Raw genomic sequence first — 25320 nt, 5'->3', positions numbered from 1 at the left:
GGAGGTGGTGTATCAGCCACCTCTGTGTCCTGTGTCATATCCCTGGGCCTTCCCTCTGACCCAGCAGCATCCGAGGGTCTGCTCACTTTGCACTGACAGTGTCTCGCTTCAGTTGTACAATACACATGTTCAGTTTCTGTCCTGGGGTGTTTGCAGTGCCTGGGGTGAGACACTGAGGTAAGCCTGCTTGGAATACCCACATGCTAGTCTAGAAGTGGGGGAGGTGTCGCTTCCTGGGGTGATCCTCAACCAGTGAGGGTTGGACACCAATGGATAAATGCCTCTCACTATCATTCCTCAAGTGGACAAAACTGAGAAGAGGCTCTTGGCTCTTCAGAAGATTCCAGTGGGCTCACGTCCAGCTGTCCACCACAGTGCTCAACTCAGCAAAACACCCTGGCACTGGTTTTTCTCGTGGCACATTGGGCCTGCTTCCTAGGGCCACCTCCTACATAAATGATTTGCATAGAAGGCCTTATTTCAGGCTCTGCTTTCAGGTCTAGTCCAGGATAAAACAAGAGACCAGAAGGCCCTAGAAAGCAGCCTCAGGGAACAAAATTACCCCCTAGGGATGGATGGCAACAAGGACTCCCTTGCTGGTGATAGGTAGGCAGTGAGAACCCTTAGCACGCCACAGCTCCACAATTCCTAAGACCTTCCCTTGCCATGTGGAATGAGGTTTAGAAAGAAATGAGGCACTAGTGGACGCCAGCATTCCAGCACTTGGGAGTTTGGGGCAATGCTAATTATGTGGATTGTGAAGTTAGTTGGCTTCTCTTAGCTGCCTTAGAAGCTTTGCGAGGAGAAAATGAGAGGCTGCGGGTTCAGGGCAAGCTGTGAAACCCTGAGGACAGGGTTTAAGCCACTCTCATTTATCACAGCCGGCCGGAAGGCTGTGCTGAAAGCCAATTCCAGGATCTGATCAAAAGGGTGGGGCGACCATGGAGGAGATGGAATGAGCACATCTAGCAGTTCTGCTCTGCTAACTTCTGACACTGACAGGGGCGGGGTGGGCCTTGGGATGTGGACATTTGAGAATATGAAACTCCCAATGCCCGCAAGCTCTCTTGAGAAGGAGAACAGCCCCTCTTATTAGAAGACCTCACATGAGGCAGGCGCTTCACAATATTTTTTAAATTATTGTGGTAAGTTATACATAACACAAAATTTACCATTTTACCATTTTAACCAATTTTAGGTGTGTAATTCAATGGTATTAAAAACATTCATTCATATTGCCGGGTGCAATAGCTCATGCCTGTAATCCCAGCACTTTGGGAGGCCAAGGCAGGCGAATCACTTGAGGTCAGGAGTTTGAGACCAGCCTGGCCGACATGGTGAAACCTCATCTCTACTAAAAATACAAAAATTAGCTGGGCATGGTGGTGAGTGCCTGTAATCCCAGCTACTTGGGAGGCTGAGGCACAAGAATCACTTGAACCTGGGAGGCAGAGGTTGCAGTGAGCCAAGATCATGCCACTGCACTCCAGCCTGAGCAACAGAGACTCTGTCTCAAACAACAAAAACAAAACTCATATTATTGTGCAACCATCACCACCTTCCATCTTTTTTCCAGAACTTTTTTGTCTTCCCAAACTGAAATGCTGTACCCGTTAGCCAGTCACTCCTCATAGTCCCCTGCCCCAGCCCCTGGGAGCCACCATTCTATTTGCTTCACTACATTTTGCTTGTCTTCTTTAAGATCCATCCTTGTCTCCCCTATAGCTTAATAACCGGGGCCGGGTCTCAGCGGAGCCTGACGGGAAAGGCAGTTCCTGATGTGCGCGGCAATTGCTGAGCCACACAAAGACTGCAGCGTCTGCGGGTGCACTCCTCCAGGAGCCAGAGGAGCCCACAGCAGCGTGGGTCTGAGCGTGCTGAGGTGGTGAGCATGGATATAAGACTAGATCAGGAAATGGAGGGCCAGGCGAGGCAGCTCACGCCTGTAATCCCAGCACTTTGGGAGGCCGAGGTGGGTGGATCACTTGAGGTCAGGAGTTGAAGACCAGCCTGGCTAACATGGCAAAACCCTGTCTCTATTACAAAATACAAAAATTATCCGGGCATGGTGGCACATGCCTATAATCCCAGCTACTTGAGAGGCTGAGGCAGGAGAATCGCTTGAACCCGGGAGGCGGAGGTTGCAGTGAGCCAAGATCGCACCACTACACTCCAGCCTGGGTGACAGAGCCAGACTCCATCTCCAAAAAAAAGGAAATGGAGGTTTAGTGTCATATCAAGGACACCTGGAACTGGCCCTAAACATGCATGATGGGTCTCCTTGAAGCTTGGATCCCACAGGACTCTACAGCTGAGTGGTCCAATACAGGATCCACAGCAAACCAGAGGCAGTGCTACATTCTGAGGGAAATAGGGCAGTTGTACTTGTTAAAATGATAGGATTTTGCATATGCTGGGTTAAATAAAATATATTATTCCAATTCATTTCACCTGTTTCTCTTCTTTTTCTTTCTTCCTTCCTTCCTTTTCTTTTCTTCTTTTCTCTTTTCTTTTCTTTTTTTAACACAGGGTCTCACTCTGTTGCCCAGGCTGGAGTTCTGTGGCACAATCTCGGCTCACTGCAACCTCTACCTCCCAGATTCAAGCAACTCTTGTGCCTCAGCCTCCTAAGTAGACGGAATTACAGGTGCCCGCCACTACGCCCAGCTAATTTTTTTGTATTTTTAGTACAGACGGGGTTTCACCATGTTGGCCAAGCTGGTCTTGAACTCCTGACCTGAAGTGATCCACCCACCTCGGCCTCCCAAAGTGCTGGGATTATAGGCGTGAGCCACCGTACCTGGCAATCTTTTCATTTTTTTGTGTGTGTCTACTAGAAGGAGTGAAAAGTGCCCATGTGGCTGACATTATATTTCTATTGGACAGTGCTGACCAGAGGAAAATATCATGGAGATGCCAGACAGGTGTCAGCAGAATATTGAAGAGTCAGAAGAATCAGAGAAGGATGCATGTTTGGATGAATTTATTCTGGGAGATCCTTTGTTTACTAAAGAGATTCAGGGCCGGGCACAGTGGCTCAGGCTTGTAATTCCAGCAGTTTGGGAGGCCGAGGCAGGCAGATCATCTGAGGTCAGGAGTTTGAGACCAGCCTGGCCACCATGGTGAAACCCCATCTCTACTAAAAATACAAAAATTAGCTGGGCGTGGTAGCGGGTGCCTGTAATCCCAGCTACTTGGGAGGTTGAGGCATGAGAATCACTTGAACTGGGGAGGTGGAGATTGAAGTGAGCCAAGATCACACTACTGAACTCCAGCCTGGGCAACAGAGTGAGACTCCATCTCAAAAAAAAAAAAAAAAAGAGACAAGAGAGAATATAAAAGGCCACATGAAGACAAAGGCAGAAGTTGAAGGGAGGCAACCACAAGCAATGTCTGGAGCCCCAGAAGCTGGAAGAGGCAAGGAGGGTCCTCCCCACAACTTTTGGAGGGAGCACGGCTCTACAGACACCTTGGTTTTGGACTTCTGGCCTCCAGAACTGCGAAATGGTTGCTCTAAGCCACTAACTTGTGGTCATTTGTGGCAGCAGCCCTAGGGGACTAAAACATTCTCCCTCCCCACAACTCAACTCCGTGGGCTGTCTCCCTGGAACATGACTGGGAAAGGCAGCACATCAAGGCACACCTTTGGCATTAGCTAAATCTGGAGGGCTAGCTAAATCATTAACATCAATATCTACTTCTTTTTTTTTTGTTTTTTGAGATGGAGTCTTGCTCTTGTCGCCCAGGCTGTGGTGCAGTAGCACGATCTTGGCTCACTGCAACCTCTGCCTCTTAGGCTCAAGTGATTCTCCTGCCTCAGCCTCCCGAGTAGCTGGGACTACACACACGCACCACCACACCCAGCTAATTTTTGTATATTTAGTAGAGACAGGGTTTTTGCCATGTTGGCCAGGCTGGTCTCGAACTCCTGACCTCAAGTGACCTACCTGCCTTGGCCTCAAGTTTGCTTTTTGTTCATGGAAATCAGCTTCATAAAAAGCATCTTACCCTGAGATGTAGTTTGTTTTTGTAAATTTCAGAAGTTGAGTTCAGAATAGACATATCCAGATTTATAAGAATCACAGGCTTCTGAAATATAAGAGGGAAAATAATTTACTTAGGATATGTGACCAGCAAGGCTGTTTTTAAAAAGCCTATTTCTAGCAGCTGGGTGGCCTGACAGAACCAGGTATTAACTAATTTTTTCCTGGACTGTGTTAAATAATTTATTCTTGAAAATGTTAGCTGGGCATAATGCCTCATGCCTGTAATCCCAACACTTTGGGAGGCCGAGGCAGGAAGATTGGTTGAGCCCAGGAGTTCAAGACCAGCTTGGGCAATATAGCAAGATACGTGTCTCTACCAAAAAAAAAAAAAAAATTAGTCAGACATGGTGGTGCACACCTGTAGTCCCAGCTACTCAGGAGGCTGAGGTGGGAGGACTGCTTCAGCCCAAGAGGTAGAGGGTGCAGTGAGCTGAGATTGTGCCACTGCACTCTAGCCTGGGTGACAGAGTGAGAGTCTCAAAAAAAAAGGAGAAAGGCAGGAAAGAAAGAAAGAGAAAGAGAGAAAGAAAAGAAAGAAAAAGAAGAAAGAAAGAAAAAGAAAGAAAGAAAGAAAGAGAAGAAAGAAAGAAAAAAAGAAAGAAAGAGAAAGAGAAAAAGAAAAAGAGGGAGGGAGGGAAGGAAAGAAGGAAGGAAGAAAGAAAGGAAAGGAAAGGAAAGGAAGGAAGGAAGGAAGGAAGGAAGGAAGGAAGGAAGGAAGGAAGGAAGGAAGGAAATGTTTGAGTAGCGATCCTGTATCCTCCTCTCTGGGTTTTTTTCTATGACATTCTCCCACCACATCTTTTCCTCTTCCTCACCCTCCATCTCCTGATGAGATTTTTTAGGAGCTGGGGTGCTGGTTGCCATTGGTTCCTTGCGGTGTGCCTGCGTTGCTCCCATCCACCCCATTAATGGGCTCCTGAAGCCCCTGAATATAATGACATCAGAGGGACCACCTGTCTCATTTCACCAGTACCTCTTATCCCAACCTGTGGCTCACCTTGCTCTCTTGGTGCCACCTCCTGGAACACAGGGGTGGCATACTGTAGCTCCTGGGAGTGTTCGGCCTCTGGGCAAAAGATAAGGAATAGGAGTTATTGGGCCAATTATCTGAATTTCTAAGTGCATGAGGGCAGTGGGATAGACTCTGCAGAACATGCTCACCATCTTGGGCTGTGGAAACACACGGCCTGGATCCCACTTCTGGCACAGATTCCTCCTCTGTAAAATGAGAATGACATAAACTGGGGGTTGTGGTGTTTGTGTTAGAAAAGGTGGGTAAATTGCTCAGCAATGCATCTGGAATGTGGCCGTGTTGGCTGAGATTGTTCCATTGTCAGCTGATGATAGGGTTTGGCTGTGTCCTCACCCAAATCACATCTTGAATTGTAGTCCCCATAATCCCCATGTGTCATGGGAGGGACCAGGTGGAGATAATTAAATCCTGGGGGTGGTTTCTATTATACTCTTCTAGTGATAGTGAGTTAGTTCTCACAAGATCTGATGGTTTTATAAGGGGTTTCCCCCTTCCCTTGGCTCTCATTCTTCTCTCTCCTGCCGCCTTGTGAAGAAGGATGTGTTTGCTTCACCTTCCACCATGATTGTAAGTTTCCCGAGGCCTCCCAAGCCCTGCGGAACTGTGAGTCAATTAAACCTCTTTCCTTTATCAATTACCCCATCTCAGGTATGTCCTTATAGCAGCATGAGAATGGACTAATACATCAGCCAAGGTGCTGGGTCTTGTTGACTGCAAAGCAATGTGCAATGCCTGCTTTGAGAGGTGACCATGAAAGACTGTGAAACACAGTGTGGATCATTCTGAACAGATGTGAAAAATCTCCAAGATATGTTGTTACATGAAAAAAAACAAAATCATGGTGTAGAAAGTCATACCTACAATATGCTACAATCACTACCATTTGTTTATTATACACACAGAATATCTGTGGAAGGATTTAAAAAACCAGTTATTACCCCTAGAAAGTGGGACTGGGCATCAATAGACATTGAACTCTATCCCTTTTGCTCCACCCCCCACTCCCGTATGTCTGTACAACCTTAACAAAATAAAAAGACAAAAACCTGAAACCACCCAAAACATGCAACAAAGTTCTCTTACTTGCTTGTTTTTCAAGGATATTTGCATAGATTCCAACTTCCACGGCTGGGCCTCCACAGTCCCTGGGCACATTATTTCTCATAGCTTTTCCTACGTAAATTGGTACAGAATCATCAAATTAAACCAATTCAGCCACATTTTTCTCATCTCCTCAGCCAAGGAGCAGAATTCCCCCAAAGTTCTGAAACGAAGAGTGATTTGCTCCAATGGCCCAAACTGTTGTCTAACAAAGGAAAACTACAGACTCAACAGGCAGTCTAGACATGGCTTCTCCAAGCCAGGGGCCGTTCTGATTTATTTTCCTGGCTTTCAGAGGAACGTGCTTTGCCTATCAGATTATGCCTGAACTAGCCAGACTTATTTTCTTTCCTTCGCTGAAGAGAATAGTCTGTGGAAGCTTTGTAATATCTTCAAGAGAGTGTAAATGGCCTACTGAGTTTGTTTTTTTTTTTTAAGATGGAGTCTCGCTCTGTCGCCTGGGCTGGAGTGCAGTGGCACCATCGTGATCTCGGCTCACTGCAACCTCCACCTCCCGGGTTCAAGCGATTCTCCTGCCTCAGCCTCCCGAGTAGCTGGGATTACAGTTGTGCACCACCATGCCCGGCTAATTTTTGTATTTTTTTGAGACGGAGTCTTGCTCTGTTGCCCAGGCTGGAGTGCCATGGTGCAATCTCCGCTCACCACAACCTACGCCTCCTGGTTTCAAGTGATTCTCCTGCCTCAGCCTCCCGAGTAGCTGGGATTACAGGCATGCGCCACAACACCTGGCTAATTTTTTGTATTTTTAGTAGAGGCGGGGCTTCACCATGTTGGCCAGGCTGGTCTCAAACTCCTGACTTCAGGTGATCAAAGTGCTGGGATTACAGGCATGAGCCACTGTGCCTGGCCAGCCTCGCTGAATTCTATTGTAGCTCCAGCCAGTAACCAAAAATATTAATGCCACTTTTGCAAGAACCTGGACTTTTTATAAGAAGGAGAAATATGTTTTTAAGACATATGAGATGTGGGCCAGGGTGCAGTGGCTCACGCCTGTAATCCCAGTGCTTTGGGAAGCTGAGGTGGGAGGATCACTTGAGGCCAGGAATTCAAGACCAGCCTGGGGAACATAGTGAGACCTTGTCTCTAAAAAGAATTTTGTAATTAAAAAAAAAAAACAACTGTAATCCCAGCACTTTGGGAGACTGAGGCAGGAGGATGGTTTGAGTCCAGGAGTTCAAGACTAGCCTGGGAAACATGGTGAAACCTACAAAAAAAAAAAAAAAAAAATTAGCCGGGCATGGTGGTGCGTGCCCGTGGTCCCACCTACTCAGATAGCTGAGGCAGGAGGAGGCCTGGGAAGTCGAGGCTGCAGTGAGCCATGATTGCGCCACCGCACTCCAGCCTTGGGTGATGGAAGGGAGATCCTGTCTCAAAAAAAATAAAAAATGTTGGGCGCGGTGGCTCACCAGCCCCAGCACTTTGGGAGGCCAAGGTGGGCAGATCACGAGGTCAGGAGTTCAAGAGCAGCCTGGCCAACATAGTGAAACCCCATCTCTACTAAAAATACAAAAATTAGCCTAACGTGGTGGCAGGCGCCTGTAATCCCAGCTACTCGGGATGCTGAGGCAGGAGAAACGCTTGAACCTGGGAGGCGGAGGTTGCAGTGAGCAGAGATTGTGCCACTGCACTCCAGCCTGGGCAACAGAGGGAGACTCTGCCTCAAAAAAAAAAAAAAAAAAATTAGCCAAGAGTTGTGGTGCATACTTGTATTCCCAGCTACTAGGGAGGCTAAGCTGGGAGGTTACAGTGAGCTATGATGGCACTACTGCACTCCAGCCTGGGCAACAGAGTGAAGCCCCATCTCTAAAAAAATGAAATGAAATGAAATAAAATCTTAAAGATGCATCAGATGTATAACTTGTGACCTCTGTGTTCAAGTTTTATGTCAACTGAGTCCCTGACTTCTCTGAGTTGTGACTCTCTGGAGATGGTTCTCAATTGGTTCTCTTGCCAGTTCTAACAATATCTCCATGGCCCATTCCACAACTCAGAACACTGAGGCTCAGAAGCAACAGCCTGAGGGGCTTGTCCAACAGCCCTCAGCTTGCTGATGGGCGCCAGTGCTGAGACACAAACTGTCTTTTGTGTAAATCTTCATATCCTTCTGCACTCGTGTGCCAAATGAAAAAACACTTTGAAGTCTTAACCAGCTGTGGCCATAAGATGTGAGGAATGAAAAGCAGAAACTGGGCTGAGTGCAGTGGCTCACACCTGTAATCCCAGCACTTTGGGAGGCTGAGGTGGGAGGATCACCTGAGTCCAGGAGTTCAAGACCAGCCTAGTCAACATAGTGAGACCCCATCTCTAAAAAACATTTTTTTAAAAAAGCTGTAACTGAGGCTTCTAATAACAATGACAAGTTTTCTGCTGGATGTAGCACTTAAGGTGGGGAAGAGAGAAATGATGCTTTTTTGTTTCTGTTCTTGTTTTTTTGAGTCTGATGTGTTTAATAAAGTTTTTTTTAAAAAATCTTATAGTAGAATAGATTATACTTTTACATTGAAAATCTAGAAAGCACAGAAATGTAGAAAGAAAAAATACATATATATTAGGTTGGTGCAAGAATAACTGTGGGCCGGGCATAATGGCTCACATCTGTAATCCCAGCACTTTGGGAGGCTGAGGCGAGCAGATCACCTGAGGTCAGGAGTTCAAGACCAACCTGACCAACATGGTGAAACCCTGTCTTTACTAAAAATACATGGTGGTGGGTGCCTGTAATCCCAGTTACTCAGGAGGCTGAGGCAGGAGAATCGCTTGAACCAGGGAGACAGAGGCTGCTGTGAGCCGAGATTGCACCACTGCACTCCAGCCTGGGCAACAGAGCAAGACTCCATTTCAAAAAAAAAAAGTAATTGTGGGTTTTGCCATAAAAGTAATGGCAAAAATTGCAATTACTTATGCACCAACCTAATATTTTTAATACTTCCAGCTCCAAACAATTGTAAACCTTTTGAAGGTGTCTTTTGTGCTAATGAGATGACGCTCGTTTGTCCTCATGCACTGAGGCTCCCCTACGCATGTGGCAGATCTAGAGTCACTCAAGGCAAAGCTCTCGCTTGAGGCACTTGCAGTCAGGAGCAGCCACACCACTTGTAGCGCCCAGTGCGAAACGAACACTATTCACAGGCCTTAAACTTGTGTTTAATTAAGAACACAAGTTCTTGGCCTGGCACAGTGGCTCACGCCTATAATCCCAACACTTTGGGAGGCCGAGGTGGGAGGATCATTTGAGCCCAAGTGTTCGAGACCAGCCTGGGCAACATAGTGAGGCCCCGTCTCTATTTAATATAGAATAAAAAAGAAGAGAGAGAGAGAAAAAAGAAAAAGGAACACAAGTTCTTAAAGTCATGACCAAGTACATCTTTCACAAGCAGTCATACAAGGAAGAGAAAAGGGCCTCTTGTTTAAAAACATTAATAATTGCACACCCACGTTCCTAGCATTATTAAACAATAGACAAAAGGTGGAAGCAACCCGGGTACCCATGAGGGATAAATGGATAAACAAAGTATGGTGTATTTATGTACAATGGGGCATTCTTCAGTCTTATCAAGGAAGGAAATTCTGACACATATGACAACATGGATGAATCTTGAGGACATTAATCGAAGTGAAATAAGCCAGTTATGAAAGGACAAATGCTTCCACTTCTATGAGGTGCCTAGAGGAGTCAAACTAATAGAGATAGAAAGCATAATGCTGGTTGGCAGAGCCTGGGGGAAGAGGGGATGGGGAGCTAGTGTGTAATAGGGACAGAGTTTCAATTTGGGAAGATGAAAAAGTTCTGGACATGGATGGTGGAGAAGTGTGCATGACAATGGGAATGTACTTAATGCCACTGAACTATGCATTTAAGCATGGTTAAAGTGGCCAATTTAGTGTTATGTATATTTTACCACCATTAACAATTTTTAAAAGAGTGTTCAAAAAATTATTAAGACTTTCAAGATGCGGCCAGGAGCAGTGGCTCACGCCTGTAATCCCAGCACTTTGGGAAACTGAGGCAGGCGGATCACCTGAGGCTAGGAGTTCGAGACCAGCCTAGCCAACATGGCGAAACCCTATCTCTACTAAAAATACAAAAAATTAGCTGGGTGTGGTGGCAGACACCTGTAATCCCAGCTTCTTGGGAGGCTGAGGCAGGAGAATTGCTTGAACCCAGGAGGCGGAAGCTGCAGTGAGCCGAGATCGCACCACTGCACTCCAGCCTGGGGAACAAGAGCAAAACTTTGTCTCAAAAATAAATAAATAAATAAATACCAAATGTGGAGTTCTTCTTGGCACAGGGCCATGTGTGACTGCACAGGCTGCACGTCTGTGAAGCCAGCTCTGCTTGCCCTCAATCAGAAAAGGCTTTCCCTGGAGAAAGAATTACCCTCTGCATGAACCGTTCAGGAAGTCTATTCCATTCCCGCCCCCCTTTCTCATCTTTTCCTCCTATTTTCATTTTCTCCCTATTCTAGTTCCAATCCCCTTTTCTCTTTCTCCTCACCCTCTGTCCTGCTGTCTGTATCCCAAACCCATGGGAAAACGGGTGGTAAAGCAACTAAAAGAACTTACTTGCTTTGTACTTGGGCAGTACCCAAAAAGCCAGAATTAGGATTATCACCACCAGCAGCAGTAATAACCCCGGAAGTAGTAGCTTCAGACAGAAAGGACAGCTGTCTCCGCCTGGAAGAAGACAGCATCCATTGGTGACCATAGCATTTTCTTTTCCAATGACATTAAGCCAGTAAGTGTTTTAGAAAAGGTGATGTCTCCCAAGTTAACCAATGTACTATGCACCCAGGTTCCCAAGTGGTCATGACATCTAAAACTCATGGGACTTACTAGTCAATAAAGTTCTTGACCAGGCGTGGTGGCTCACACCTGTAATCCCAGCACTTTCGGAGATCAAGGTGGGAGGATCGCCTGAGGCCAGGAGTTTGAGACCGGCCTGGGCAACATAGTGAGGCCCTGTTTCTACAAAATAAATACATAAATAAAAATTAGCCAGCGGTGATGGCATGTGCCTATGATCCCAGCTACTCAGGAGGCTGAGGCAGGGGGATCGCTTGAGCCCAGGAGGTGGAGACTGCACTGAGCTATGATTGTGCCACTGCACTCCAGCCTGAGTGACAGAACCAGACCCTGTCTCAATAAATAAATAAGTTAATAAATAAATAAAAATAGGTTGAGCTCAGTGGCTCACACCTGTAATCCTAGCACTTTGGGAGGCCAAAGTGGGTAGATTACCTGAGGTCAGGAGTCCGAGACCAGCCTGGCCAACATGGTGAAACCCCGTCTCTCCCCAAAATATAAAAATTAGCTGGGCCTGGTGGCGCGTGCCTGTATTTCCAGCTACTTGGGAGGCTGAGGCATGAGAATCGCTTGAACCCAGGAGGCGGAGGTTGCAATGAGCTGAGATCGTGCCATTGCACTCCAGACTGGGTGAGACTCCATCTCAAATAAATAAATAAATAAATAAATAAATAAATAAAAATAATAAAGTTTAAAAAGTCATGACCCAGCACATCTTCCATAGGGGCCACCAAAGAAGAGAAAAGCAGCAAAGCATTTAACAGGACGAACACCAGCAACATTTCTGGGGTCATGAGCACCAGAAAAGCCTGGGTGTTTACTGGGCAAGGCCCTGAGCCCTGGCAGCATGTTTCGTGTCATCCAAACAACCGCCAGTTGTTGAGTTTTAGCTGCAGGCCAGACAATGTGTCAGGCACTTCGCCTGTGTTGCCTTTTTTATCCCATTGGCATCACTCCCATTTTATAGATGAGGTGAGTAAGGCTCAGAGAGGTAAAATGACTTTCCTAAGGTCACACAGCCAGTGAATGGAAGGGCTGTGACTCATAGCCAAGTGCCTGACTCCAGCAGGCTGCCTCACTTGTTAGACCACACTCACTGAATACCAGGGTGTGGGCTCTGTTCTGAGGATGTGGCTGGGTGAATTGGTCAATGTCCAAGTGTGCCTTGTGCCTTTGCTAACCTAGTTTTTCTTTTCTTTCTTCTTCTTTATCTTTTTTCTTTGAGACAGGGTCTCGCTCTGTTGCGCAGGCTGGAATGCAGGGCACGACGATCACAGCTCACTGCAGCCTCAACCTCTCAGGCTCAAGCAATCCTCCTACCTCATCCTCCGAGTAGCTGAGACCACAGGCATGCACCACCACATTCGGCTAATTTTTTTTATTTTCTGTAGAGACAGGGGTTTTGCCATGTTGCCCAGGCTGGTCTCAAACTCCTGGGCTCAAGTGATCTGCCAGCCACAACCTTCCAAAGTGATGGGATTACAGGTGTGAGCCACTGCACACGACCTAGTTTTCCTTCTATCCTTCTACCTTGACAAATGCACCTTCAGAAGGACCTGGAATGTCAGGTTTGAATCTGGAATTCTCAGACTTTCCGGAGTTTGGCATCAGGACGTGGCAGCATGGACAGAACCCACTGAAGTCCCGGGCTGCCCCGCTCCCCACCTGGGCTCTGACCTGCACCCTAAGGGGCCTTGCATGCACATGGATGCCCCAGCCCACATGTGCAAACTCCATCCACACCCCCCATAAACAGCTCCCTTGGCTCAGGTCCAGGGATACTCATACCCTCACTGTGGGCCACTCTCAGGAGGATGAGCTGGGGGAGAGACTGGTACAGGCCCTGGAAATGGGTTCTGATCTGATTGGGCAGGGGATTTGGGTTCAGGTACCCAGAGTGTGGAGCAGAAAAGTGGGAGTATAGGGTCCAGGTGGGTGCATCCCCATGGCTCCCTGAACCCCTCAGCCTAGGGGAAGGTGCATAGCTCAGAGGTACCAGACCAGAGCCCACCAAACGCAGGGCTTGGCCAAAGGCCTCTCTTGCCCTGAGCCAAGGGTGGTGCAGGAATCTGGAGTCACCATCATTAGCAGTGGAGCAATAAACAGCCAAGCAGGAGGGCATGGTATTAGAAATCAGTACAAGATGGCCAGGCACAGTGGCTCACACCTGTTATCCCAGCATTTTGGGAGGCCGAGGTGGGCAGATTGCTTGGGGCCAGGAGTTCGAGACCAGCCTGGCCAACATGGTACAAACCCGTCTCTACTGAAAATACAGAAATTAGCCAAGTGTGGTGGGCCGGTGTCTGTAGTCCCAGCTACTGAGGAGGCTGAAGCATGAGAATCTCTAGAACCTGGGAGGCAAAGGTTGCAATGAGCTGAGATCGCACCACTGCACTCCAGCCTGGGCAACAGAGTGACACTCTGTCAAAAAAGAAAGAAAGAAAGAAGAAAGAGAGAAAGGAAGGAAGGAAGGAAGGAAGGAAGGAAGGAAGGAAGGAAGAAGAAAGAAAGAAAGAAAGAAAGAAAGAAAGAGAGAAAGAGAGAAAGAGAGAAAGAGAGAAAGAAAGAAAGAAAGAAAGAAAGAAAGAAAGAAAGAAAGAAAGAAAGAAAAAGAAAGAGAGAGAGAGAGAGAAAGAAAGGAAGGAAGGAAGGAAGGAAGGAAGGAAGGAAGGAAGGAAGGAAGGAAGAAAGAAAGAGAAAGAAAGAAAGAAAGGCATACAAGATGACGAATAAAGAAAACCAGGCTGGGCGCGGTGGCTCACGCTTGTAATCCCAGCACTTTGGGAGGCCGAAGCGGGCGGATCACGAGGTCAGGAGATCGAGACCACGGTGAAATCCCGTCTTTACTAAAAATACAAAAAATTAGCCGGGTGTGGTGGCGGGCGCCTGTAGTCCCAGCTACTCCAAGAGGCTGAGGCAGGAGAATGGCGTGAACCCGGGAGGCGGAGCTTGCAGTGAGCTGAGATTGCACCACTGCACTCCAGCCTGGGCGACAGAGAGAGACTCCGTCTCAAAAAAAAACAAAAAAACAAAAAAAAACAAACAAAAAAAGAAAACCAAAACACCTGGCAGTTCCAAGAGAGATGCAAATTGGAAGGGCAGGGCAGAAAGTTTTGCCACAAGTCCCCTCCTGTTCCAGCTTCTAGGATTTTCTATGGTTCCTTTATGGCAGAAAGCAACCCCATGAGAGTTTCCGTGGACTCTATCAAAGGGACCCTTCATGTGGAAACAGGTGGCCACAGTGGGAAATGGGCGGGCAGAGGAGCAGCTGCAGTTTCTGGAAGCGAGTTCAGATCTGGCTGAAAGAACTCAGGTCGCTCTTACCTGTTGAGGGCATGGTGACAGGTTGACTGTATGTTGCATAGTTAGGCAATCTGTTTTTAGCTTCACACCTATACTCTTCCTTTTCTCCAGGATTCTTCTTGGTTAAGTTAAATTCAGCAGGCTCCCTGTCGTACTTGGAAATAGCTGGTGATATGGCAACATGATTTTCAAAGAAAGTGTAATTGATGGGCAGCGAGCCATTGACTGAGAGGCAATGTAATGTTATATGTCGGTCTGTTTCTATTTGCATGACCATAATGTTCAGCACTGGGGCAGTCACTGGGTCTGGAAGAATGAAAGTGAACATGAAAAGGATAAACAGACTGGGTGCGCTCACTCAGACCACAAATATGGGTGGAACCCTTACTCCATTCCAGGCTGTGGAACCAAAATGAACGACCCCCTTCCTGAGAAGTCAAGAAGCTCACGGCCCACTGAGAAAGGCCAATGGGCATGTGGCCAACCCCGTGCAGTGTGTTGTTAGCCGAGGTTCTCAGCCCGGTGCTGAGAAAACCAGAGAGTGGAGGGCATCTCTCTGCTTTGAGGAACTGGGGTGCAAGCTTGCCCTTCCTAGAATTCACAATCTATTTATTGTTAATAATGAATATAATTCTGTCAATGATCCAGTTCTAAGTATGAAGTTGAGAAGTGGTTTTTTATGTTTATTTTTTGTAAACATGGGGTCTTACCATGTTGGCCAGGTTGGTCTTGAACTCCTGGCCTCAAGTGATCCTCCCACCTTGAATTCCCAAAGTGCTGCGGTTACAGGCAGGAGCCACCACACCCGGCCGAAGAAGTGCTTTTATTCTCAATCCTTGTAAATTTGTAGTGGGTTTTTTTTTTAATCCAAAAATATCATTTTATTTTCAATGTATTTATTTATTCAGAGACAGAGTTTTTGCTCTTTCAACCATGCTGGAGTGAAGTGGCACAATTATAGCTCACTGTAACCTCAAACTCCCAGGCTCGACCGATCCTCTGCCTCAGCCTCCCCTGAGGCTGGCAGGTGCACACTGCTGGCTAATTTTTAAATGTTTTGTAGAGACAGGGTCTCGCTATGTTGCCCGGGCTGGTCTCAAACTCATGGCTTCAAGTGATTTTCCCTCCTCAGCCTCCCAAAGTGCTGGGATTTCAGGTGTGAGCCACCATGCCCAGCCCCAAAAATATCGTTTACTCTAACTGTGCTTTTATTTATAGAACTCAGCTGCACAATTATCTTTCACTTCCTCTAAAGAGAAGGCAGTAACCCTGCTAACTAGATTCAAGAGAAATTCTCAACAGGAAATGGGTCTGCTACACTCTGTTAGATGATAGCCTATTCTATGACCTAACAGAAAAACCCAGCTATACATGTTATTATACATATATAAAATGCATTAATAAGGCAGTATTATAGGAAAGGAAGAAAACTTAAGTATCTATCATGTGCCAGGCATGCCATTCACATGATCTCATTTGACCTTCATGACAGTCCTGCAGTATGGATAGTATCATGCCCATTCCACAGATGAACCAACTGTGCTTCAGACAGATTGAGAAATTTGCCCAAGGTCACACAGCTAGTAAATGGCCGAGTCAAGACTGACTTCAAGGGTCCACACTTAAAAACAATTTTTTTTTTAATTTACTTTCTTTTCTGTTTTGAGACGGAGTCTCACTGTGTCACCCAAGCTGGAGTGCAGTGACACGATCTCAGCTCATTGCAACCTCTACCTCCCAGGTTCAAGTAATTCTCCTGCCTCAGCCTCCCAAGTAGCTGGGGATTACAGGTTCCCACCACCATGCTTGGCTAATTTTTGTATTTTTAGTACAGAGAGGGTTCCACCACGTTGGCCAGACTGGTCTTGAACTACTGACCTCAAGTGATCTGCCCCCACTCGACCTCCCAAAGTGCTGGGATTACAGGCGTGAGCCACCACAGCCGGCCCTGTGTTCTCTTTAAACATTTGATGAGTGAGCACTTTGGGAGGCCGAGGCGGGCAGATCACGAGGTCAGGAGATTGAGACCATCCTGGCTAACATGGTGAAACCCCGTCTCTACTAAAAATACAAAAAAAAAAAAAAAATTATCCAGGCGTGGTGGCAGGCGCCTGTAGTCCCAGCTACTCGGGAGGCTGAGGCAGGAGAATGGCGTGAACCTGGGAGGCGGAGCTCGCAGTGAGCCGAGATGGTGCCACTGCGCTCCAGCCTGGGCAACAGGGCAAGATCCATCTCAAAAAAAAAAAAAAATTTGATGAGTGAATGAGTGATTAATGAATTTGTGTTTGTGGCTCATAGTTTCAACCCTTACTGGGTTGGGGACAACACTATGTTTCAGGCCTCATTAAAAGCCCAGTAGTACAATTGCTTGCATGGAGTAGGTACTCAGTAGTGCCTATTGATCTGGCCTAACTGAAGATAATACAGTTTTATAATCTACCAAGATAGTTTTATTACCGGACTGTGTAAGTACCCTAACAAATTGCAGGAAGGTCGTGCACAGAAAACCTATGAATTGATGGGCTTATTGCCGAGCACAGCAGGAGTCTGACCACTAGAGAATGCCATCAACTCTGTTCCTGCCTTCACATATCCATCGTATTCCAGTACCATGTTTGCAGGGATTTTCCCCCTCCTTCTTCCTTTTCCTTTCACAAGGAATATACTCAGTTTATGTCCAAAGATCATTGGGATTTTTTTTTTTCTTGAGACAGGGTGTCTGTCACCCAGGCTGCAGTGCAGTGCTGCAATCACAGCACACTGCAGCCTTGAACTCCTGGGCTGAGGCAATCCTCCCAACTCAGCCTTCTGAGTAGTTGGCACTATAGGCATGCCACCACGCTCAGCTACATATATATATTTTTTAACTTTTTGTAGACACACGGTCTCCATATAGTTCCCAGGCTGGTCTCAAATTCCTGGGCTCAGGTGATCCGCCTCAGCCTCCCAAAGTGCTGGGATTATACCTGTGAGACACTGCACCTGGCCAAGATAATTGGTTCTAACCTGGAGTCCGTAGCATTCTCTAAAACCTTATGCAGAAATTTGTATATGTAGTTTTATGAGCATTTCTCTGGAGAAGATATTCATTGCTGTCATTAGATTATTAAGACAGTTATAACCTAAACAGCTAAGAATCACTGAGCTACAGCAATGTCACCCAGAGAACTTTCTGTGATGATGGGAATGGTCTACATCTGTGTTGTCCAATGTGGCAGCCACCAGCTACAGGTGTGGCTACCAAGCCTTGAAATGTAACTGAGACTGTGGAGTGAAATTTTTTATTTCATCTAATTTTAATTAACTTGATTTTAATTATGGCACGTGCTTGTAATCCAAGCTATTCAGGATGCTGAGGTGGGAGGATCTCTTAAGAACAGGAGTTTGAGGCTGCAATGGGCTTTGATTGCCTGTGAGTAGCCTCTGCACTCCAGCCTGGGTGACATAGGCTATTAAATAAATAAACTTTGGCCAGGAGCAGTGGCACACGCCTGTAATCCCAGCACTTTGGGAGGCTGAGGTGGGTGGATCACCTGAGGTCAGGAGTTCAAGACCAGCCTGGTCAACATGGTGAAACCCCATCTCTATTAAAAATACAAAAATTAGCTGGGCATGGTGGTGCATGCCTGTAATCCTAGCTACTCAGGAGGCTGAGGTGGGAGAATTGCTTGAACTTGAAAGGCGGAGGTTGCAGTGAGCTGAGATCATGCCACTGCACTACAGCCTGGGTGACAGGGCAAGACTCCATCTCAAAAAAATAAATAAATAAATAAATAAAATAAAACAAAATAAATAAATAAAACAAAATAAACAAATAAATTTAAACAGTACCGTACTGGATAACATAGACATAGAGGACCACTCAAGAGAGTTATCAGGAAGTCAGGGTCCCTACGCTTTGAAGACTCCAGGTATAACATACATGTGTTACCTAGAAGCCTTCTCTCCTCTCACAGGAGTCCATTATCAAGGTCACCTTCACGGATGAGGCCCTTAAAGCTAGGCAGTAACAGGCTTGGGGTGGGAAAACAGGACAGAAAAACACAGAAGTAGTGAGATGTGGCTGGGCAGGAAGAGTGCTAGCGGATGGGGCCCCTGACACTAAGGAAGTGGTGGGAAAGGCCTGGGGCTTTGAAGACCCTCTCCAAGGGGCCCAGGGCTTCAGAAAAAAAAAAAAAAAAAGTGGTTTTTGCCCACACAGTGGGAATCACAGAATAAAGTTTCTAGAAAAGACCTCAACAATTATTGTTGAGATATAAGACTTTTGCCTAAAGATATAAGACTATTATCTGACATGGTCGAAAGTCTTTGAAAGAGAAGGTGAAATGGAATGATTAAGAATAGAGAACTCGGCCGGGCGCGGTGGCTCACGCTTGTAATCCCAGCACTTTGGGAGGCCGAGGCGGGCGGATCATGAGGTCAGGAGATCGAGACCATGGTGAAACCCCGTCTCTACTAAAAAATAGAAAAAATTAGCCAGGCGTGGTGGCGGGCGCCTGTAGTCCCAGCTACTCGGAGAGGCTGAGGCAGGAGAATGGCGTGAACCCGGGAGGCGGAGCTTGCAGTGAGCCGAGATTGCGCCACTGCACTCCAGCCTGGGCGACAGAGCGAGACTCCGTCTCAAAAAAAAAAAAAAAAAGAATAGAGAACTCACTGGGCGCGGTGGCTCACCACTGTAATCCCAGCACTTCGGGAGGCTGAGGCAGGCAGATCACCTGAGTCAGGAGTTCGAGACCAGCCTGACCAACATGGTGAAACCTCGTCTCAAATAAAAATACAAAAATTAGCCAGGTGTGGTGATGGATGGGTGCCTGTAATCCCAGCTACTCGGGAGGCTGAGGCAGGAGAATGGCGTGAACCCGGGAGGTGGAGTTTGCAGTGGACCATGATTGCACCACTGTACTCCAGCCTGGGCAACTGAGTGAGACTGTTTCAAAAAAAAAAAAAAAAAGAATAGAGATCTCAAAAATTAAAAAATTAAAAGATACTTCCAGTTGACCAGGTCTAAAAATAACTAAAAATAAAAATAAAAAAAGAATAAAACTCACAGTAACATAATTTCCAGGTTTTAAGTGTTCACAAGGATCATGGAGAGCCCCTCAGAGAACCAGAAACGACCCTATAAATGATAGCGGCTCCAAGGAACAGGCACTCTACTTACCTACAATTGTGAAGCTGAAGTCACGACTGTATTTTGAACAGCTGGTAACTTGGGCTTTGCATTTGTAGGGGCCTGATTCATGGGCTTCTGTGATGCTTAGGTTAAAAATCGCAGGTTCACCTTTTCCATCCTGGGTTCCCAGGTGTGTCTTATGTCGAAACAATGAATAGGTGATCTGCAGTGATTTGTTCTTATGGGAACAAAACATGGATACATTTTGACCCTTCATAACCACATTAGTCTTTGAGTCCAAACATGGAGAAGGGAATTCTGAAAAACAAAATGACACAAGAAAAAGTCCCTGTTAAGATCCTGGCTGGGCAAGGTGGCTCACGCCTGTAATCCCAGCATTTTGAGCGGCCAAGGCAGGTGGATCACTTGAGGCCATGAGTTCGAGACCAGCCTGGGCAACATGGCAAAACCCTGTCTCTACTGAAAATACAAAAATTAGCCAGCATGGTGGCGGGCATCTGTAATCCCAGCTACTCAGGAGGCTGAGGCAGGAGAATTGCTGGAACCCGGGAGGCGGAGGTTGCAGTGAGCCAAGATCATGCCACTGCACTCCAGGCTAGGTGACAGAGTGAGACTACCTCAAAAAATAAAAATAAAAATAATAATAAAAAGTTCTTGAAGCTAGGTGTGGTGGTTGACGCCTATAATCCTAGCACTTTGGGAGGCTGTGGTGGGAGGATCACTTGAGGTCAGGAGTTCGAGAACAGCCTGGGCAACAAGTGAGACCTCATCTCTAATTTTTAAAAAACAAAACAGAACAAAAAAAACATAGCTGGGACCAATGGATGGCTTGGGTGGAAGACAGATTTAGACTCTTCAAAAATGCTTTTAAAAATGCAATAAACTCTCCTCCCACTCTTTGATCCAGACAATTAACATTTTCTCAGTCTTATATAAACTCAACTTTTTTTTTTTTTTTTTTTGAGACAGAGTCTCACTCTGTTGGCCAGGCTGGAGTGCAGTGGCACCATCTTGACTCACCACAGCCCCCACCTTCCAGGCTCAACTGATCCTCCTGCCTCAGACTCCTGAGTGGCTGAACTATAGGCACACACCACCATGCCCAGCTAATTTTTGTAGTTTTGGTAGAGACAGGGTTTCACCATGTTGTCCAGGCTGGTCTTGAACTCCTGACCTCAAGTGACTGCCTGCCTCAGGCTCCCAAAGTGCGGGGATTACAGGTGTGAGTCACTGTGCCCCGCCATATAAACTCAACTTTAAGACAAGAGCTAAACTACCTTTCCAACCAAATAGCCATCCCTAAGGTTTTTTTTATATAGGAATGCTAGAGCATTTGTGGCCAGTAAACATGAAAAAGATGCTCAACTTCACAAGTAATGAGGCAACTGCAAATTAAAACAACACTGAGATATCATTTTTCACTCATCAGATTGGCACAAATTTTAAAAATGATTGGCGAGGCATGGTGGCTCACGCCTGTAATCCCAGCAATTTGGGAGGCTGAGGCAGGCAGATCTCTTGAGTCCAGGAGTTCTAGACCAGCCCGGGAAAATGGTGAAACCCTGTCTCTACTAAAAATACAAAAATTAGCTGGGCATGGTGGTGCGTACCTATATGGCACTACTCAGGAGGCTGAGGTGGGAGGATCAATTGAGCTTGGAAGGTCGAGGCTGTGGAAAGCTAAGATCGCGCCACTGCACTCCAGCCTGGGCGACACAGCAGAGACTCTGTCTCAAAGAAAGAAAAAAAAAAAAAGCCCTAAATAACATTTAAAAGTAAAAGTGATTATATCCACCACTGGGGAGTGGGTGGGGAAACTCACCCACCGTTGGTGACTGATAGGATACGATCAGCCTAGTTGGGAGGGCAACTTAGCAGGGTCTGTAACAATTTAAATGTGTATGCCCTCTGACCTTGCAATTTCAATTCTAGAATTTCATTCTACAGAGATGCTTTCAAGCTCTCATGCATCCACAAAGGACGTTTTGTACAAGGATGTTTATTGTAGCATTGTTTATATTGCCCCCAAAAAGCGGAACGATAAATAAGCATGGTTAAATGAATCATGGCTGAGTCTTAAAATACCATGCAGTTGTTGAAAAAGAGAAGCTAAGGCTGGTGTGGTGGCTCATGCCTGTAACCCCAGTACTTTGGGAGGCCGAGGCAGGAGGATCACGAGGTCAAGAGTTCAAGAACAGCCCGGCCAACATGGTGAAACCCCGTCTCTACCAAAAAACAATACAAAAATTACCCAGGCATGGTGGCACGTGCCTGTAATCCCAGCTACTCGGGAGGCTGAGGCAGGAGGTTCCCTTGAACCCAGGAGGCGGAGGTTGCAGTGAGCCGAGATTGCACCACTGTACTCCAGCCTGGGCAACGAGAGTGAAACTCTGTCTCAAAAACAAACAAACAAAAAAAGATAATGAATACAAAATGACTGTTGATAACGGCTGCTTCTGGAAGTAGGAAGGGGAGAAGGATTGGAGGAGGACTGTAACAGAACTTTTACATTTTATACAGTAACAACAACCACCTTGGCTATCACTTATGGATGGTTTATCACATGCCTGCCACTGTGACGAGGAGCAGGGATTGTCTCATTTGATCTGCACACTAGCCTACCAGGTAGATGCTTTTATTAGCCCACTTCACAGATGAAAGAAATTACGGTGTCTCACGCCTGTAATCCCAGCACTTTGGGAGGCCAAGGCGGGCGGATCACAAGGTCAGGAGATCGAGACCATCCTGGCTAACGATGTGAAACCCCGTCTCTACAAAAAATACAAAAAATTAGCCAGGCTTCGTGGCACACGCCTGTAGTCCCAGCTACTGGGGAGGCTGAGGCAGGAGAATCACTTGAACCTGGGAGGCGGAGGTTGCAGTGAGCCGGGATTGCACCACTGACTCCAGCCTGGGCGACAGATTGAGACTCCATCTCAAAAAAGAAAGAAAAGAAGGCAGGGCAGGGCAGGGCAGGGCAGAGCAAGGCAAGGCAAGGCAGGAAGAAAATTAAGGTCAAACTGGGTGTGTCATGAGCTCAGGCTGCTGGCTGGTAACTAGTAGAACCAGAGTTAGACCACTTCCCAATATATATTTCTAGTGTTGCTTGAATTATTTCACAATAATCCTGTGGGTTTTTTTTTTTATTTTGTTTTGTTTTTTTAAGAAACGAGGTATCACTATGTTGTTCAGGCTGGCCTCAAACTCCTGAGCTCAAGCAATCCTACCCCATTAGCCTCCCAAAGTGCTGGGATTACAGGCCTGAGGCACCACGCCCAGCCTGTGTGTTGCCTTTCTAGTTAAAACTCAACAACCATAAAACAACAATAACAAGGAAAGTTAGAAAACTTTCATTGTGAAAACAATTTCAATATTTTTCTCACTGAGTCTCAGAAAAAAACACTGCAATTCCCTCTCTAAAATCATTTTATTTTAAATGATAGATAATTGAAAAGACTGTTCTTTGGTTGTTCATAAAAGCTCAGAAACACTTTTGAATGGAGGCTTATGTTGCAATCAGACTGTCTCACCACTTCAATGAAAATGGTTTCAATAAGAAAGAAGTAAATGAAACTTACCATTTGTTTTCATTGCCTCACAGTCCAATACAGCTTTTTTACCTGAAAGAGAGAAAAGGAACACGATAAAGTTCACTTTCCACATGACGCGTTGGCTTGGAGGTTCGAGCCTCAGAATGATAAGGGGGGCTTACATGTGACAGACGAAAATATGCTCCAGAAAAGGAGCCTGTTCAAATGGCTCCACATTCTCCCAAATGAAGTCCAAGACGGGGTCAGAAGGCATAGTAGCACCACAGTCGTGAGTCACTCAGAGAACTTCCTCTTTTTCTTAGCCAAGTTAAGGAAATCAGAGGGTTTGGACGAGCTTTGCATAATACTGGTTCGTTTGACCAATCTGTCTTCCTCTGTGAGTTCCTGTAAGAAGAGAGATATTTGGTAAATTGCCACTCCCCTGCACCCCCCGCCGAACCCCCCCACACCCCCATACCGTCCCATGCTGGCTGGGAAAGAGAAGACGTAAACCTGACTGTTACATTGTCTATGTAAACCCATCTGATCTCCTTGCTCTGGACTCAGTCTATGCCAAAAGGAGTTTGGTGGAAGTTTGATTTCGTCTTTGGAAGCAAACCGACCGTCTTAAGCAGATACATACAAATATTGTATCAAAAATGCCTGCTTTTTTTTTTTTTTTTTTTTTGAGACTGGCCTCACTCTCTCACCCAGGTTGGAGTGGAGTGCTGTGATCATAGCTCATTGCAGCCTCAAACTCCTGGGCTCAAGTGATCCTCCCACCTCAGCCTCCTGAGTAGCTGGGACCACAGGTGTGCACCACCAGGCCTGGCTAATTATTTTTATTTGTAAAAACAGGGGTCTAGTTGCCCAGGCTGGTGTTAAACTCCTGAGCTCAAGTGATCCTCCCACCTCAGCCTCCCAAAGTGCTGGGATTACAGGTGTGAGCTACTGTGCCTGGCCAAAAATGCCTGTTTTTGTTAAATGTTGATTCCTAGACCCCGCTGCAGACTTACTGGGTTTGAAGTCCGGGACTCTGATTTTTTTTTTTTTTTTTTTTTTTTTTTTTAACAAGGGCCCTGAGCAATTCTTACGCACAGTGAAGTCTGAGAAATATTTATACAAAGTGCTGCTGCCTCAGTGATTTCCGAATCAAGGGAGCCTTGGGGACTTGTTATTACCGCAAGCCCTCCAGTGCCAGGAGATCTGAGATAGGAGTTAACTTAGATCAGCCTTTGAAATAGAACGTGCAGGCCAGGTGCGGTGGCTCATGCCTGTAATCCTAGCGCTTTGGGAGGCTGAGGCAGGCGGATCACCCGAGGTCAGGTGTTTGAGACCAGCCTGGCCAACACAGCAAAATCCCATCTCTAGTAAAAATACAAAAAACTTAGCTGGGCGTGGTGGTGCGTGCCTGTAATCCCAGCTACTTGGGGGGCTGAGGCAGAAGAATCATTTGAACCCGGGAGGTGGAGGTTGCAGTGAGCCAAGATTGCACCACTGCACTCCATCCTGGGTGACAGAGCGAAACTCTGTCTAAAAAAAAAAATGTCAATTGAAATAGAATGTGCAGAGTCACTTCTTGATGGAGTGGAGATCACCAAAAGGATAGAAAGGTATGACTATGGGGCTATGTGGGCAAGACAGCTGGTTGACACGTGCAAGAATTGACAGGTCCACCAAGAGAGGAAGCAAGGAGTTAAATGGCTGGGGCGGCCTTGAGCTGGGACATTCATCTCTGTGCCTTAGGTCCCAAGGTGTAACCAAATCCCTCCTTATTGACTCAGGGTCACCTAGCTAGCATCCTCTAGCTAGGGGGTTTGATACTGAATCTTGCTCTGTCTCCCAAGCTAGAGCACAGTGGCACCATCTTGGCTCACTGCAACCTCCACTTACCAGAATCAAACTATCCTTCCACCTCAGCCTCTCTAGTAGCTGGGACCACAGGCACAAACCACCATACACTACTAGGTTTTTAAATTTTGGAGAGATGAAGTCTCACTATATTGCCCAGGCTGGTTTTGAACTCCTGGGCTCAAGTGATTCTCCTGTGTGTGGCCTCCCAAAGTGCTAGGATTACAGGCACGAGCCACCATGCCCAACCCTTACTACAACAACTTTACAGCACTTTATAAAAGTTTGGATGGGCCAACTGTCAGATACATGTGCAAAATTCCATCAACTTTTTCTTTTCTTCATGTCTGCAATGTTTTTCATCAGCATCCTGTCACTTTTTGGCTACCACTGCTGGCCAGCTGGAAAGGAACAGACAACCATAGAATCATTCCCCGCACCCACATTTTCTTTCTGTCTCTCTTTTTTTTTTTTTTTTTGAGATGGAGTCTCGCTCTG

General features: G+C 46.4%; 1 protein-coding gene across 25 annotated transcripts in view; it reads right to left on the bottom strand.

Annotated features, from left to right (window-relative positions):
* The window catches only part of MILR1 (mast cell immunoglobulin like receptor 1), a 32458-nt gene extending 9082 nt beyond the window's left edge, over positions 1 to 23376 (bottom strand). For 2 of the 25 annotated variants that reach the window (XM_063629373.1, XM_063629369.1), the window contains exons 1-10: positions 23154 to 23345; positions 23020 to 23061; positions 19469 to 19738; positions 14329 to 14613; positions 11035 to 11166; positions 10765 to 10875; positions 6163 to 6252; positions 5208 to 5264; positions 5044 to 5112; positions 4009 to 4089 (exon numbers count right to left, since the gene is read on the bottom strand). In XM_063629373.1, the coding sequence (XP_063485443.1) occupies positions 4037 to 4089; positions 5044 to 5112; positions 5208 to 5264; positions 6163 to 6252; positions 10765 to 10875; positions 11035 to 11166; positions 14329 to 14613; positions 19469 to 19738; positions 23020 to 23061; positions 23154 to 23208 (1164 nt within the window). In that variant the 5' untranslated portion in view covers positions 23209 to 23345 and the 3' untranslated portion in view covers positions 4009 to 4036. Of the gene's footprint in view, positions 1 to 2966; positions 3301 to 4008; positions 4090 to 5043; positions 5113 to 5207; positions 5265 to 6162; positions 6253 to 10764; positions 10876 to 11034; positions 11167 to 14328; positions 14614 to 19468; positions 19739 to 21051; positions 21173 to 23019; positions 23062 to 23153 lie in introns of those variants that run through there. The other 23 variants (XM_063629372.1, XM_063629371.1, XM_063629374.1 and 20 more) reach the window with 23 other exon arrangements.
* Between the last annotated feature and the right edge of the window lie 1944 nt (positions 23377 to 25320).

The sequence above is a fragment of the Symphalangus syndactylus genome, chromosome 20 (genome assembly GCF_028878055.3).
Source record: "Symphalangus syndactylus isolate Jambi chromosome 20, NHGRI_mSymSyn1-v2.1_pri, whole genome shotgun sequence".
NCBI classification, from domain to species: domain Eukaryota; kingdom Metazoa; phylum Chordata; class Mammalia; order Primates; family Hylobatidae; genus Symphalangus; species Symphalangus syndactylus.
The sequence above is the reverse complement of the archived record's forward strand: the minus strand, read 5'-3'. Positions and strand labels throughout refer to the sequence as shown.